Consider the following 15910-nt stretch of genomic DNA (forward strand, 5'->3'; position numbering starts at 1 on the left):
CGACAGCCGTGAACATCGAGGAGGGAGGCGGAGAGACGAGAAGGAGCCAGAGGGAAGCTGACGCTGAGATAAAGAGACTGAGAGCGTGAGAGAGGCGACGACGCCCGAAGCAGAGAGGCAACCGGCTGACGGAGCAGCTGAAACGCAGTCTTTATTGAAAAATAAAGAAGTCTAAACGTGCCGCCGCTATGTCCTTCCTTGACGGTCCTTGGAACCCGCACGACGGCTTGAGAAGTCTGTCACAATCGTATTTAACGTGATGATTTGACACTGCGATAAGGTGGCGACTTGTCCAGGGTGTACACCACCTTCCACCCGATTGTAGCTGAGATAGGCTCCAGCGCCCCCCACGACCTCAAAGGTAATAAGCGTTAGAAAATGGATTAATGGATGGATTTGACACTCCTAGACAATAGCAACCTTTAACCACAATATTGTGTTGATGGAAACCTGGTCAATAATGGCAAGGTACCGCTGGTTAAATGAATAAGATCTACCCTCTGTATCTGGAATCTGTGATTTATTTAATGTTTTTTACAGACTGGTACTCATTTTGCCACAAAATAGGCAATAACATCAAAGGACTTTATAATTTCCTTCATGTGTTTGAATCAAAATGAGCAAGCCTCACTGTTTTACTGGATGATCTAAGGTTGCTGCAATAGTCTTTTGATGCCTCAAGTCACTTACTTGTTTATCTCATTCAAATACAAAGCCCATCCAAAATAGTAGTATTCATCCATCCATATTCTACTCCTCGTCCCTTTTTGGGTTGCGGGGGGCTGGAGCCTATCCCAACTGCATTTGGGTATAAGGCAGACTACACCCTGAACAAGTCGCCACCTCATTACAGGGCCAACACAGATAGACAGACATTTACACTCACATTCACACACTAGGAACCATTTGGCATTGCTAATTAACCTATCCCCAGGTGCATGTCTTTGGAAGTGGGAAGAAGCTGAAGTACCCGGAGAGAACCAACGCAGTCATGGGGAGGACATGCAAATTCCACACAGAAAGACCCTGAAAGTGCTATGCCTAAAAATTTAAATGATCATGGCACAATGTATATTAAGAAGGCGGTCATTTCAATACCCACCACTTACTTGGTTGTCAACTTATTCATCCTGAACTATTACAACATAACTTACAACAGAGCTGCACAGTACCGAATTAGTTAAAGTGAGAGACTCACACTCTTGTAATCAGCACAATCTACTTTGTGTGTTGGTAATCAAAGGCGCCATCTGAATGTTCAAAGAGACTGGACCTGCAGCCTCTTGTGATGTTAGAAAACGCACAGTTTTTTTTAATTATTGCATAGGCTTAGAGATGTCTAATGATGAACGTGAACACTCTGCCTGGTTCAGGAACGACCCAGGAGCCCTTATCCAACTGTTTCTTTTCATTGCATGATTACAGAAAATATGCTGAGATGAGGAACTCAAAGGTACCGCTGATGAACACTTTTTGTTCCACGACAGCTTCTGATGACTAACCTCTGAACAATTTTTTACTCTTTTTGACAGTGAAATTGCAATTATTTAAGGTTTGTCAAAAACTCCACCTTGCAGTTAAATACTTTGATCAAACATTGTTTTGCCGTGTCCTCACTGGCTTACTCACCTTCAGCTCCTCCAGGTCAGGTCTCTCCATGCTGACCACAACGGCCAACAGCTGATCCTCCAGCCCGTCTCTTGTCACAGTGAAGTCTATCAAAGTGCACTGGGCCTGCAGCTCCGGCTGGTAATGAGGACTTGCAAGCTTGGTGTGCAGAATGAGGCGGAACGTGTGGTTGTACTCACACTCCTTGTCACCAATCTTTATGTATCTGTTTGAAAAAGTGAGTAATTGAGGGCAAGCAAATTAAAAACTCTGAACAACTTATATCAACTACTTCTAAAGATGGCCATGTTCTTTACATTCAATACCTTGCAATTGTTTAGGGGTCTAAAACGCCTGACAATGTCCCTGCATCGTTTGGAGCTGATGCATGGTTTTGGGCAATTTTGAAAGTTACTGGTAAAAAGCTGGGTTTTACTCCCAAACAGTCCAAAAAAATCTGTGCTGCTGATAAATAGAAGCTCAGAGTTTCCCACAAGACTAGAATCTATTTGTGGTAATGAGTTGGTGGGACGTGATGTCTAATGTTGTTGCTAGTGTTTAAGTTGTTGTTAAGTTAGTCGTCGTATGCTCTGGCAAACCAGGTTGTATGAGGTGAGTTAGGGAGCTGCATTGAATGCATACCGCCACCTACTGTACGTAGTTGTAAAGACAAATAATTTAAACACTTCACTAACATTAATAAAATGTTACAAAATCAACATTAAATAAACTTGTTGTAGGGGACATTATAGGAAAAGTTAGAATCGCCAAATTACGCAGGATAGTAAACACCTATCATCACGGCATCCAACACCTCTACCCCTTTATTTATAAAAGGGCGCACTTGTGTGTGAGCTCCACCCACACCCAGAATCCGAAAACACATACAATAACAATAAGTTGTGATATTTGTTGGAGAAAAAAACAGCAACGTTAAAGAACATAGAGCATGTGCAAAAACAACCTTTTTAAAACGAAGAGCTACTTTTTGGGTACTGTTTAATGCGAAGGGCTACCCGTTTGATATACACTTAAATAAAATGCCAGAAATAGCTAATTTGCCCAATTTACCTTTAATAAATAAATCTATATACATAAAAAAATTTGTATTTCTGTCTTTCATTCCGCCGTACATTTTTTTTCCTTTTACGGAAGGTATTTTGTAGAGAATAAATGATGAAAAAAACACTTAATTGAACGGTTTAACAGAGGAGAAAACACAAAAAAAATGAAAATTAAATTTTGAAACATAGTTTATCTTCAATTTTGACTCTTTAAAATTCAAAATTTAACCGAAAAAATGAAAAGAAAAACTAGCTAATTTGAATCTTTTTAAAAAAATTCAAAAAAGAATTTATGGAACATCATTGGTAGCTTTTCCTGATTAAGATTAATTTTCGAATTTTGATGACATGTTTTAAATAGTTTAAAATCCAATCTACACTTTGGTAGAATATATAACAAATTGGACCAAGCTATATTTCTAACAAAGACGAATCATTATTTCTTCTAGATTTTCCAGAACGAAAATTTTAAAAGAAATTCAAAAGACTTTGAAATAACATTAAAATTTGATTTTTCAGATTTTCTAGATTTGCCAGAATTTTATTTTAATCATAATAAGTTTGAAGAAATATTTCACAAATATTCTTCGTCGAAAAAACAGAAGATAAAATGAAGAATTAAATTAAAATGGATTTATTATTTTTTACAATAAAAAAAAAAAAACTTAAACATTGATTTAAATTGTCAGGAAAGAAGAGGAAGGAATTCAAAAGGTAAAAATGTATATGTGTTTAAAAATCCTAAAATAATTTTTAACGCTGTATTTTTTCTCTAAAATTGTCTTTCTGAAAGTTATAAGAAGCAAAGTAAAAAAATAAATGAATTTGTTTAAACAAGTGAAGACCAAGTCTTTAAAATATTTTCTTGGATATTCAAATTCTATTTGAGTTTTGTCTCTCTTAGAATTAAAAATGTTGAGCAAAGCGAGACCAGCTTGCTAGTAAATAAATACAATTATAAAAATAGAGGCAGCTCACTGGTAAGTGCTGCTATTTGAGCTATTTTTAGAACAGGCCAGCGGGCTACTCACTGGTCCTTACGGGCTACCTGGTGACCGTGGGCACCGAGTTGGTGACCCCTGATTTATTGTGTTGCAATGTCGATGTATAGATTTCTGAGGTCTGTAAATGCACCTTGCTCACCGTGACCATACAAAATGAGGAAGTTTTGTGTCGCTGTCTCAGCTTAAGTTGTGGTGCAAGCAATGTTGGATCTTGGCTCGTTAGGGTCGGCAACTAAGGTTAAAAAGAGCGTCAGACTGTGTATGCCTCCATAATATGTCAGAACGTTACATTACGTACAGGATGTTTCTTGCACAATATAAGTTCATGTGCTCTGTTGCAAGTGTCTAAGTCTGCATTAATGCAGCAAAATGAGGCACAGATAGCTACTTTTTTCTGGTTGGTCCCTTTTATGTTTGCACCGCTGTCATTATGTAACTGAGTACTCATCCCAGTGCATAAGCCAAATACCTCTCTCGCGGTTGCAGTTAGTCCAGAACGCGGCATATAACCCCAATTCTTGAGACTTTGCGCTGGCTCCCTATTCATTTTAGAATTGATTCTAAAATCCTGCAGTTTGTTTTTAAAGCTTTGCATGGACTGAAACCTCATTATACCTCAGACCTCCAAATTTACACTCCTGCGCGTGCTCTGAGGTCCGAGAGCCAGCTCCAGCTCGTGGTGCCCAAGACGAGACTTAAAACTATGGGAGACAGGGCCTTCTCTGTGGTCGGCCCTAAGCTCTGGAACACTATGTCCCTCCTTGTTTGAACTGCTCCCACAGGGGAATGTTTTAAGTCTCGTCTTAAGTCCCACTTTTATTCTCTGGCTTTTAACATTGTGAGTTGTGTCGTCTTCTGTGTTTTTAAAACATGTTTTCTATTTATTGATTTAATTGGTTTTACACTTTAAAATCATTTTTAATCATATTTATTCCATCCATCCATCCATCCATCCATTTCCTACCGCTTGTCCCTTTTGTATTGTTTTTATACAAACCCCGTTTCCATATGAGTTGGGAAATTGTGTTAGATGTAAATATAAACGGAATAAAATGATTTGCAAATCATTTTCAACCCATATTCAGTTGAATATGCTAAAAAGACTAATTGGGAACAGGTGGGTGCGATGATTGGGTATAAAAACAGTTTCCCAAAAAATGCTCAGTCTTTCACAAGAAAGGATGGGGCGAGGTACACCCCTTGGTCCACAACTGTGTGGGCAAATAGTCAAACCGTTGAAGAACAACGTTTCTCAAAGTGCAATTGCAAGAAATTAAGGGATTTCCACATCTACGGTCCATAATATCATCAAAAGGTTCAGAGAATCTGGAGAAATCACTCCACGTAAGCGACTTGGCCTTAAACCAACATTGAAAGACCGTGACCTTCGATCCCTCAGACGGCACTGTATCAAAAACCGATATCAATCTCTAAGGATATCAACACATTGGCTCAGGAAAACTTCAGAAAACCACTGTCACTAAATACAGTTTGTGGCTACATCTGTAAATGCAAGTTAAAGCTCTACTATGAATTTATTAACGTGGACCCCGACTTAAATAATTTGAAAAACTTATTTGGATGTTACCATTTAGTGGCCAATTGTACAGAATATGTACTGAACTGTGCAATCTACTAAAAAAAGTTTCGATCAATCGATTGATCAAAAAGCGAAAGCAATTTATCAACAACATCCAGAAACGCCGCCGGCTTCTCTGGGCCCGAGATCATTTAAGATGGACTGATGCAAAATGGAAAAGTGTTCTGTGGTCTGATGAGTCCACATTTAATAAATAAATAAATTTCAAATTGTTTTTGGAAATATTTGACATCGTGTCATCCAGATCAAAGGGGAAGCGAACCATCCGAACTGTTATCGATGCAAAGTTCAAAAGCGAGCATCTGTGATGGTATGGGGATGCATTAGTACCCAAGGCATGAGTAACTTACACATCTGTGAAGATGCCATTGATGCTGAAAGGTACATACAGGTTTTGGAACAACATATGCTGCCATCCAAGCGGCATCTTTTTCATGGACGCCCCTGCTTATTTCCGCAAGACAATGTCAAGCCACATTCAGCACGTGTTACAACAGTGTGGCTTCGTAAAAGAAGAGTGCGGGTAGTTTCCTGGCCCGCCTGCAGTCCAGACCTGTCGCCCATCGAAAATTTGTGGCGCATATGAAGCGTAAAATACGACAGCGGAGACCCCGGACTGTTGAACGACTGAAGCTCTACATAGAACAAAAATTGAAAAGAATTCCACTTTCAAAGCTTCAACAATTAGTTTCCTCAGTTCCTAAACGTTTATTGAGTGTTGTTAAATGAAAAGATGATGTAACACAGTGGTGAACATGCCCTTTCCCAACTACTTTGACACGTGTTGCAGCCATGAAATTCTAAGTTAATTATTATTTGCGAAAAAAAAAAATAAAGTTTATGAGTTTGAACATTAAATATCTTGTCTTTGTAGTGCATTCAATTAAATATGGGTTATAAATGATTTGCAAATCATTGTATTCCGTTTATATTTACATCCAACACAATTTCCCAACTCAAATGTAAACTGGGTTTGTATTTATTTATTTTGTTTTCAAACTGATTTTGTTCAGAGAACAAATCTGCTACCATAAATACTGTACAACAGAAAGGGGCTAAAGTAAAAGTTACAACCTAATCAGATTTCTAGTTTGTCAATGACTGAGACAAAAATGAAAAAAACATTTCTATTGTGGATCTAAAAACATACTTCATTTGGAAATGCTTCACTAAAAGCTGTAAAGGTTCAAAACCAAGGCCACACCAGGCTAAACTGGGGCCCTAAGCAGATTTTTATTTGGAGTGCCCACCAATTACAAAACTGTGTTTACAGCTATTTATTTATGTGAACAGTTGTTATTCTTTTTTTTTAATTCTTTTTTAATCAAACTTGAATTTTATTTGATGCATGTTTTGTACTACACTTAATGCATGGGAAAGACATTGTTCAATAATGTATTTTTCAATTTTAACATCCCGCGACCCCAAAAAGGAATAAGCGGTAGGAAATGGATGGATCATTGAAACAATTGATTCAAATGATCATTACATTTATAAACCTTTGTAAATCAACTACGACTGGGATTCGAACACAGCACATACAGTATGCCTTGCAAAACACGGACTAATGGTCTGTTACAGGAAGCAGTGTGACCTTTCAGGACATTTGCCATTGTAGTCCTGTTAGTGACGGGGTGGAAGGTGGCAATGAATGCGCTTGTGGTGAAATGTCATATGAAGTCCCCTGTTATTCATTAATTTTCAATAATAAAACAGCCAAGGTGAGGTACACCCTGGACAAGTCGCCACCTCGTCACAGGGCCTACACAGATAGACAGACAACATTCACACTCACATTCAAACACTAGGGCCGATTTAATGTTGCCAATCAACCTATCCCCAGGTGCATGTCTTTGGAAGTGGGAGGAAGCCGGAGTACCCGGAGGGAACCCACGCAGTCACAAGGAGAACATGCAAACTCCACACAGAAAGATCCCGAGCCTGTGGATCGAACCCAGGACCTTTTTATTGTGAGGCACACGCACTAACTCCTGTATCACCATGCTGCTTACACATTTTGTTTGACTCTGGAGGTGAAAAGTAAAAAATAAAAGCCTGCCGGATTGTTCTCCACTCTCCATCTGAGTCCTATTTTGATCAAGTCCTGACAGATAATTGATGAGACGGTTTCTTACCTCCCCTTTTTGATGGTTTCTCTGCCCAGAAGAGGTCCAAGAACAGGATCCAGGTTTTCATCCGAGTTCTCTAGCAGAACCACATCGCCTTGTACAAGTGCTCTCTCTATGGTGTCCAGGTACCTAAATAATAAAAAAAAAGGACAGTAACAACAGCTCGTTGCCAAATAAAATTACACTTTCAGAAGAAAACTACTCACCCGCTCTGTCCAATGCAAATGACATGCAGATGTTCACCATATTTGTTTTTGATCCACTTAATGCCCTGCAGCTGAGGGTCTACCATGAGAGGCCAGCGCTGGCAAGAAACGAGAATGGTGGCATTCTCAGTGGACATCCTGTCTGCAGGTAATCCCTCGTTCTGCCACGTAGCAATGTCGGCATCATCCGTAAGCATGGTGATAGGATCCAACTTGGGGGTTATCGGGATAGGAACCTTCAGGATTATATCAATGTATAATTTTAATTTTTTATACCCCTTGTTATCATTAGGGTCACAATGAAGAAGATGTTGATGAAGCATATGAACATGTCTTAAAAAGCTTCATAATACTTTATGACAACCATTGTCCATGGAAACAACTCAGCAGTAAGCAGAGAAAGAATAATCTACCATGGATGACAAAAGGATTAAAAAATGCTTGTAAGAAGAAGAATACGCTATTTAGAAAATGTACAGCACAAAGAACTACAGAGGCAGAAATTAAGTCCAAAATGTTTAAAAACAAGTTAACAAACATACTACGATCATGTAGAAAGGAATATTACAGTGAATTATTGGACAGGAAGAAAAATAATATGAGAGCAACATGGGGCATTCTCAATAGCATTATTAAAAATGGAACTAAGAGGGACTACCCCCGATACTTCTTAGATGGAGATAAACATAATGACAACATAAAGGAAGTAGTTAAAAGCTTTAATAACTACTTTGTAAATATTGGACCAAAATTGGAAGAAAGGATTCCAGACACGGTTTCAATTGAGGACTATAATGATACCATAGAACGAAATCCCAACTCCATGTTCCTCAGTAATGTGACACAGGAGGAAATAGTTACAATAATGAAAAAATGTAAATCTAAGACTTCAACTGATTGTAACGGAATTGATATGAAAACGATGAAAAGGGTTATTGAACAGATCTTAGGACCATTAATGTATATTAGTAACCTATCATTTCAAACAGGTACATTTCCAAACAAAATGAAAATAGCTAAAGTTGCACCAATTTATAAGAATGGAGACAAACATCTATTTACAAATTATAGACCTGTTTCTTTACTTCCACAATTTTTCTAAAATCATTGAAAAACTGTTCAATAACAGATTAGAGAGTTTCAGAAATAAAAATAGAATACTCGAAGAGAACCAGTATGGATACAGAGCTAATGTTTCAACTTCAATGGCTTTAATTGAAATTACAGAAGAAATTACCAATGCAATAGATAGTAAAAAATAAGCGGCAGCAGTGTATATGGATCTAACAAAAGGATTTGACACAATTAATCACAATATTTTAATTAAAAAACTAAAACGATATGGCACCAGAGGGTTAGTTTTAAATTGGATAAGAAGTTATCTAACGAACAGGAAACAATACGTGAAGCTAGGCGAACACACTTCTACAACGCTAAATATATGCTGTGGTATACCTCAGGGATCAATACTAGGACCTAAATTATTCAATCTCTATATAAATGACATTTGTAAAGTTACAAGAGACTTAAAGTTAGTATTATTTGCGGATGATACAACAGCGTTTTGTTCAAAAGAGAACACACAGAAGATAATACAAATAATAACAGAAGAAATTAACAAATTAAAAAAATGGTTCGACAAAAACAGACTATCGTTGAATCTAAGTAAATCTAAAATAATGTTATTTGGTAACAGTAGAAGAGAAAGTCAAACACAAATACAAATAGACGGAATAGAAATTGAAAGAGTAAATGAAACCAATTTTTTAAGTATAATGATTGATGATAAATTGAACTGGAAACCTCATGTGAAAAATATACAACATAAAGTAGCAAGAAACACGTCAATAATGAATAAAGCCAAATATGTTCTAGACCAAAAATCACTTCATATTCTGTACTGCTCATTAGTTTTACCATATCTGAGTTACTGTGTAGAAATATGGGGAAATAATTACAAAAGTACACTTCATTCACTAACAGGGTTACAAAAAAGATCAGTTAGAATAATACATAATGTTGGATATAGAGAACATACAAACCCTTTATTTATTGAATCAAATATACTGTAATTCCACGACATAGTGAAATTGCAAACAGCTAAAATTATACACAAAGCAAATTATAACCTGCTACCCAAGAATATACAACAATTCTTCTCAACAAAAGAGGAGAAATATAATCTTAGAGAAAAATGTAATTTAAAACATTTGTACGCATGTACAACACTTAAGATCTTCAGTATATCAGTATGTAGAATTAAATTATGGAATGGATTAAGCAAAGCAATCAAACAATGTACTAATATGATCCACTTCAAGAAACTCTTCAAACTGGAAGTGTTTACAAAGTACAAAAAAGAAGAACCAAAATAAACATTCTGATTTTATTCACCCATTCATTCTTTCATTCTCAAAATAATCTTACTTATCTCATCGTATGGAATAAAACATACTTCAAAAATTATTTATTCATTTATTTTTATTGTGATTACTTATGGAGTGTATTGTAAGTGAACCAAAAATTTAGTAACTGTTATTTAAAAGAAAAAGGGTAGGATTAAATAAGCTCTGCTTCTTCCTACTCCTTTTCGAACATGATGAAAAGAGAAACTGGAAATTGTGATGTATCATGTTTTATGCTTGCATGTTGGAAATAAATAAACTCAACTCAACTCAACTCAACTCAACTCAACGGGTGCACTGGAGCCTATACAAGTTGACTTTGGGGATGAGGTGGAGGTACACTCTTGTATGGTCGCCAACACAGACATACTTGCATACAAACAAGCAGTCTCACTCTTATGGGCAGCTATGGACAGTGAACATGTGTCCTGATCCGTTACCTGAGTCATGGCCTGATTGATGTTTAGTAGCTTTGTTTCCATGTTTTAGTCTGTTTCCTGGCTGTATCAATCAATCAATGTACCCTCTTTCCTTTTGTTTACTATTGGTTTCTATGGGCACCAATTCTCCAAACGTGCCCTTGTTAAGTAATTAGTGTTCCCACCAGCTGTTTTGGTTAATCATTCCCCTTTATAGTTTTCAGTCACCCAGCACAAGTTGCTGGGTCAATGCTCGCTTTAGCAGCATTTACGTTTCTTCTCTTTTTTTACCACACTTAAGTGTTTTCCCTAACTTGAAGCCAAGCTATTTCAACATAAATGGAGTGCTTAACCCATAATTAACCGAAAAAAAGTCCCTGGCCAGCTGGACAAAACAGAAAACTGTACATCCAGTGAGTCACACTTTAAATTGATCATGATATACGCAACACGTCATGACAGACAGCATGTGCTGTCTGGCAAGCTGTGTACAAACAAAACATGAAATAATACTTTACAGATACTGCAATATGATTGTTCATGTTTTTCAGCCAGTACAGATTGGTGTCCTATCGCATTGTGTTGTGCATTACAAACTCAAACGCGTTTCGTACTGACGTAGAAGCTTATCTCTTTCCGTAGTTAGCTTTTACGGCTTTTATGCCGATGTGTTACTACGCTAGAAAAAGAGTTCCTCAGTGTTCACTCTTACAACAACAATGTTGCAACAGATTGGTTATTATACAGACTACAGAACATGAAATAGGTATTGTTGACGGTTTTTGAATGCATTTTTAAAGTGATTTAGAGGTGGAATTGTTTGCTCCTAATAGCTTCATTGCTAACCACCAAGAACGAGACAATTTTTAAACGTTAGAAAATGAAAAAACAACAACTTTTTGTCTCATGATTGTGAACTATCAGTTGGCACAATCATTATTAGTTCACCTTTAACCATTTGGTACACTTGTAACTGCACATTGTTGCATTAAAATGTAGTGATTTATTTTTCTGAACTAGTTTTTATGAATTCAACTCAGATGCTGTCGTGTATAACAGAAATAAGATGACCGATTGTAAAACTAAAGATGAGCAAATACTGTGTGATCCTCTACATCAAAAATCAACCGTCTGTCTCCGATGGGAGAAAAGGGCCGCCTGCGTGGACAATGATCCCCCTCCTGTTAGCAAATACGGCTGTCATGCCAAAAAGCCTGGCTATTTAGTGTTGTGGTCAGTGACGTTTCCAGGTTTTTCAGCCCAGTTGACATGGTGAGCATGCAAGGCTATTCATAGATTGCAATAAGTACTGTGTCTTGTTCTGTCTCACATTTCTACAGGGCATTTATAAACGTTTTCTGTTGTGTTATATGGTGTACGTTTCTGCCCCATCACCTTTTGTTAACCTTTTTGGTGTTAATTAAAGACTCTCCTTTTTTCGATTCCATCTTTCCTACCGTCTCAGCATCTGGGCTCAATACCTCGACCAAGTCCCAACATTTTTCAATGGAAATATTGTAGGAGAATACAGAATTTGAGAAAACTGAAACCAAGTTATACGCACCGTCAGCTGACTAAGATAAGGCCTCCAGGTTTGGTCCATCAGTCGTAACCTGTAGGGTTTGGTGAAGTAGCCAAGGTAGGAGATAAAAGCAGTTATAAGCAGGACGTCTCCACACAGAGTCCTCTCTTGTTCCCTGAAATTCTTGATGGCCTCTGCCCAGCGAACATTCTCTGACGCCAGGCCGCCCACCTGAAATTCAATGGCAATACACATTGTGACAATGTTATTCCCCCGGGTAGCAAGATCATTTTGATACAAATAAATCTGTGAGTCGTATCACAAAAAGAAAGAGAGGAAAAAGATATCTTCACAAACAACTTTGCCACCTTTAGGTCCACTTTTAATAGGCTCTTATATCCTTTACTGCCTCTCTGCTCATGTAACAACACCTTTACTCTTTACTGCAGCAATGATGCCATTCTCCTCCAGGGATCAACAATATTCAACTTAATATCTTAGCTTTTCCAAACTTGGGGACGCTGCCTTTAGGCACCAAGTGTAACTTCTCTGGCATACATCATAAAAACACTGCATACTTCAGCATGTTGGCAAAATTTGCATTGCTCTCTGCAACTGACTGGCACGTTATCTTCCTATTATTGCAGTTGTCAGGCCTTCTGCAAATGAATATTAACAATTTACATTACCGACTGCCTCAACAGGCTTTTTGTTTGTTTACTTCTAGTCAGCAGAATGACATAATAGGCCTACTGTAGGTGCGTATGGGGTATTAGCATATGCATTTTCATTTAAAGAAAGAGACAACATAAATAGCAAGTTTCTATGTACACGGCTTAACACAACTGTGTGTAGGACTAGTACAGCACATCGCACCTTTTTTTTTTTTTTAACTCAGAAGAAGCCGCAGCTAATTTTACTTGAAGTAACATTTAAGTGCTTTAAAATAAAATAACATACATATTTATTATTCCATTCATCCATCCATTTTCTACCGTTTATTTACTATTTCCAAATATTATTATTATTATTACTGTTATTATTATTATCTCAGTGGCCTTTTGGTTAGAGTGTCCGCCCTGTGATTGGTAGGTCGTGATTTCAAACCCCGGCTGAGTAACACCAAAGAGGTAGGTCTTTTTTGTCATTGCAACAAGTACAACAACATTTTAGTTTACAGCCCTAACCCATTCAAGATTAGACAAACAAAAAGTGTACAGGGTTACAGAACAGGAACGCTGATGGGTCGCCACGAGGCACCCCGTAAAAGATGGAAAAAGGTAAAACGCTGGGGAAGAAAATGAGTAAAGAAATACAATCTTGACTGGGCTCCTAAAAGGGCCTAGTCTGGAGTGGGAAAAAAACCTCCGTGCAATGCACACATAAACACGTTACATTTAATTACGACGAACTCGCAACAGAGGGGCAGGGAGTTGGGGCCCTGGAAGGCGACTGCTGCTTTGAAGCACTGCCATCCAACCATCACCCCAAGGGGAAAGAGCAGTGGTGAAGTCGTGGGGTGGGGGTGGGGGTGGGGCGTGTGTGTGTGTGTATGCCCAATTGTCTTTGGTGTGATGATGTAATGTTTTTTAGACTGAGGCCGATCTAAGTTCGACTCTCGTTGAGGTGTTTTTCAGAACAGCCTGGCCCTGCGTCAAGGCCGTTCGAGGGAGTCAAATCGTGGATTAGGATGTTTGTTTTTCTAGAGCAGACAAAAACAATCAATTTTCTGTTGTATTTGTCCATGCTGGATGGTCTCAAATTCAATTAAATTGTCCTTTTCAGCAAGCTTCTCCATGATGTGATCCATCTTGCGATTTGGTTCAGAAATCGCCACAGTCTGTGTTCCCACAGCCCTGCCCAAACCATCCATTGTGACAAACAGCCTTTGGGCTCCTTGAGTGGCTGCCATCGTCTTACGAATTTGACGATACACCAGAGCAATACCCAGCCCAATCAGCAGGTGCCCCGTGATCACGGTTCCAAATAGGTAGATATCTTCCACGTCCTCGATGGAAAGGACTGAGAGGCACATGATTCTCCATTTATCCCAGGAGTCTCTCACGTACCCCGCAGCAATGGTTCCATCACGGCAGCCAGGCTCCCCCGAACCTCTTTTCCTCGTCGAAAAGACTTTGTCAATTGCATAGAGAGTCCAGATGATCATATCCATGTCTGATGTTTTAGATTTGAGGACAGCACAAACAAAGTAGCTTCAAAAAAGTTTACACAAGACAAAAATGAAGAGAGCAAGCTGGGAAAGGAGGGAGTGGAGAAAAATGCGACCGCCCTCACCAGAGGCAAGACAGAAATGGGACAGATTACCTCCCTGCTTGGCACTCAGTAATTGTGGGTTAAATCACCAAAATGAATCACCGAGCGCGGCCACCGCTGCTGCTCACTGCTCCCCTCACCTCCCAAGGGGTGAAACAAGGGGATATGTCAAATGCAGAGGGTAATTTCACCACACCTAGTGTGTGTGTGTGTGTGTGACTATCAGTGGTACTTTAACTTTAATATTAACAGTGACTTGTATTGAGTGGCTTTCTATTGTTGCTAATTTGACAAATGCGTAACGCCACGCTTTGCATGGCAATTTCAGGGCTAAAAGCCCAATAGCGATATCTTTCTGGAATGTTTGTTTTAAGCCATCACAGAAATATAGAAACAGTTGAATTATGACATTTGAGACCCAATGAAATATTTGTCATCGTTAAAATGAGCATTTGGAAATGCACTATTATTTATCCGACACATTGACATTTTGTGGAAGAAAAACCTGCCATAGTCACATGACTGTCACCTGATAACCACTCCAATATGTTCTTTGGACTTCACATAACGACTTCACTAATTTAACCCAAGCACAAAGTTATATCAAACCATTTTAGGTACATTTAAAGCAGGGGTGTTAAACGTACGGCCCGCAGGCTGGATCAGGCCCGCAAAGATGTTTGGTCTGACCCGCAAGATAAGTTGGCAAAGTATAAAAATGAGCTGACACTTTTGAATAAAATAAACTGCTGTTCTAAATATGTCCACTGGATGTCGCAACAGCAATTCTTTGTATTCCCTGACTTCAGAAGGGTGGGAGCTTTGTGCAGTGTGTCAACGCTTCTGTGTTTGGACACTACGTACTAATGATAGAAAGAAAATGTGGATTATTAAGTTCATGCTCTGGTTGTCAAAGACGTTGGTAATGTAACCAGTTACATTTATACCCAAATTAATGCTTTTGAAAATCTGTACATTTCGCGTTATACTTATAACTGGGAGGCATATTTGACGGATGAACATAATCACAACATTTCTTCAGAAAGTATAAATCAGTGATTCTCAAATGGGGGTACACGTACCCCTGGGGGTACTTGAAGGTATGCCAAGGGGTATGTGAGAGTTTTAATTTTTTTTCTAAAAAAACAACAATTCAAAAATCCTTTATAAATCTATTTATTCAAATATACTTCAACAAAATATTAATTTAGGTTCATAAACTGTAAAAAAAAATACAACAATGTATATAATGTAATATTCTGTGTTGACAGCTAGATTTTTGTAGACATGGTCCATACATATTGATGTAAAAGATTTATTTTTTTTGTGAAGAAATGTTTAGAATTAAGTTCATGAATCCAAATGGATCTCTATTACAATCCCCAAAGAGGGCACTTTAAGTTGATATTACTTCTATGTGTAGAATTTTTTATTTATAGTTGAATCACTTGTTTATTTTTCAACAAGTTTTTAGTTATTCTTATATCTTCTTTTCCAAATAGTTCAAGAAAGACCACTACAAATGAGCAAATTTTGCACTGTTATACAATTTAATAAATCAGAAACTGATGACATAGTGCTGTATTTTACTTCTTTATCTATTTTTTTCAACCAAGTGCCCCCTGATTAGGGGGCACTTGAATTAAAAAAAAAATGTTCAGAGGGGGTACATCACTGAA

At 38.0% G+C, this 15910-nt stretch overlaps 1 protein-coding gene across 1 annotated transcript in view; it reads right to left on the minus strand.

Annotated features, from left to right (window-relative positions):
* Positions 1–15910, minus strand: part of LOC133557816 (dynein axonemal heavy chain 9-like) — a 363451-nt gene that overhangs the window by 165951 nt on the left and 181590 nt on the right. Inside the window, exons 35-38 of the mRNA XM_061908637.1 lie at positions 12000–12188; positions 7612–7847; positions 7412–7534; positions 1630–1834 (exon numbers count right to left, since the gene is read on the minus strand). Of these exons, the coding sequence (XP_061764621.1) occupies positions 1630–1834; positions 7412–7534; positions 7612–7847; positions 12000–12188 (753 nt within the window). The remainder of the gene's footprint in view (positions 1–1629; positions 1835–7411; positions 7535–7611; positions 7848–11999; positions 12189–15910) is intronic.

This window comes from Nerophis ophidion, linkage group LG08 (genome assembly GCF_033978795.1).
Source record: "Nerophis ophidion isolate RoL-2023_Sa linkage group LG08, RoL_Noph_v1.0, whole genome shotgun sequence".
Taxonomy (NCBI): domain Eukaryota; kingdom Metazoa; phylum Chordata; class Actinopteri; order Syngnathiformes; family Syngnathidae; genus Nerophis; species Nerophis ophidion.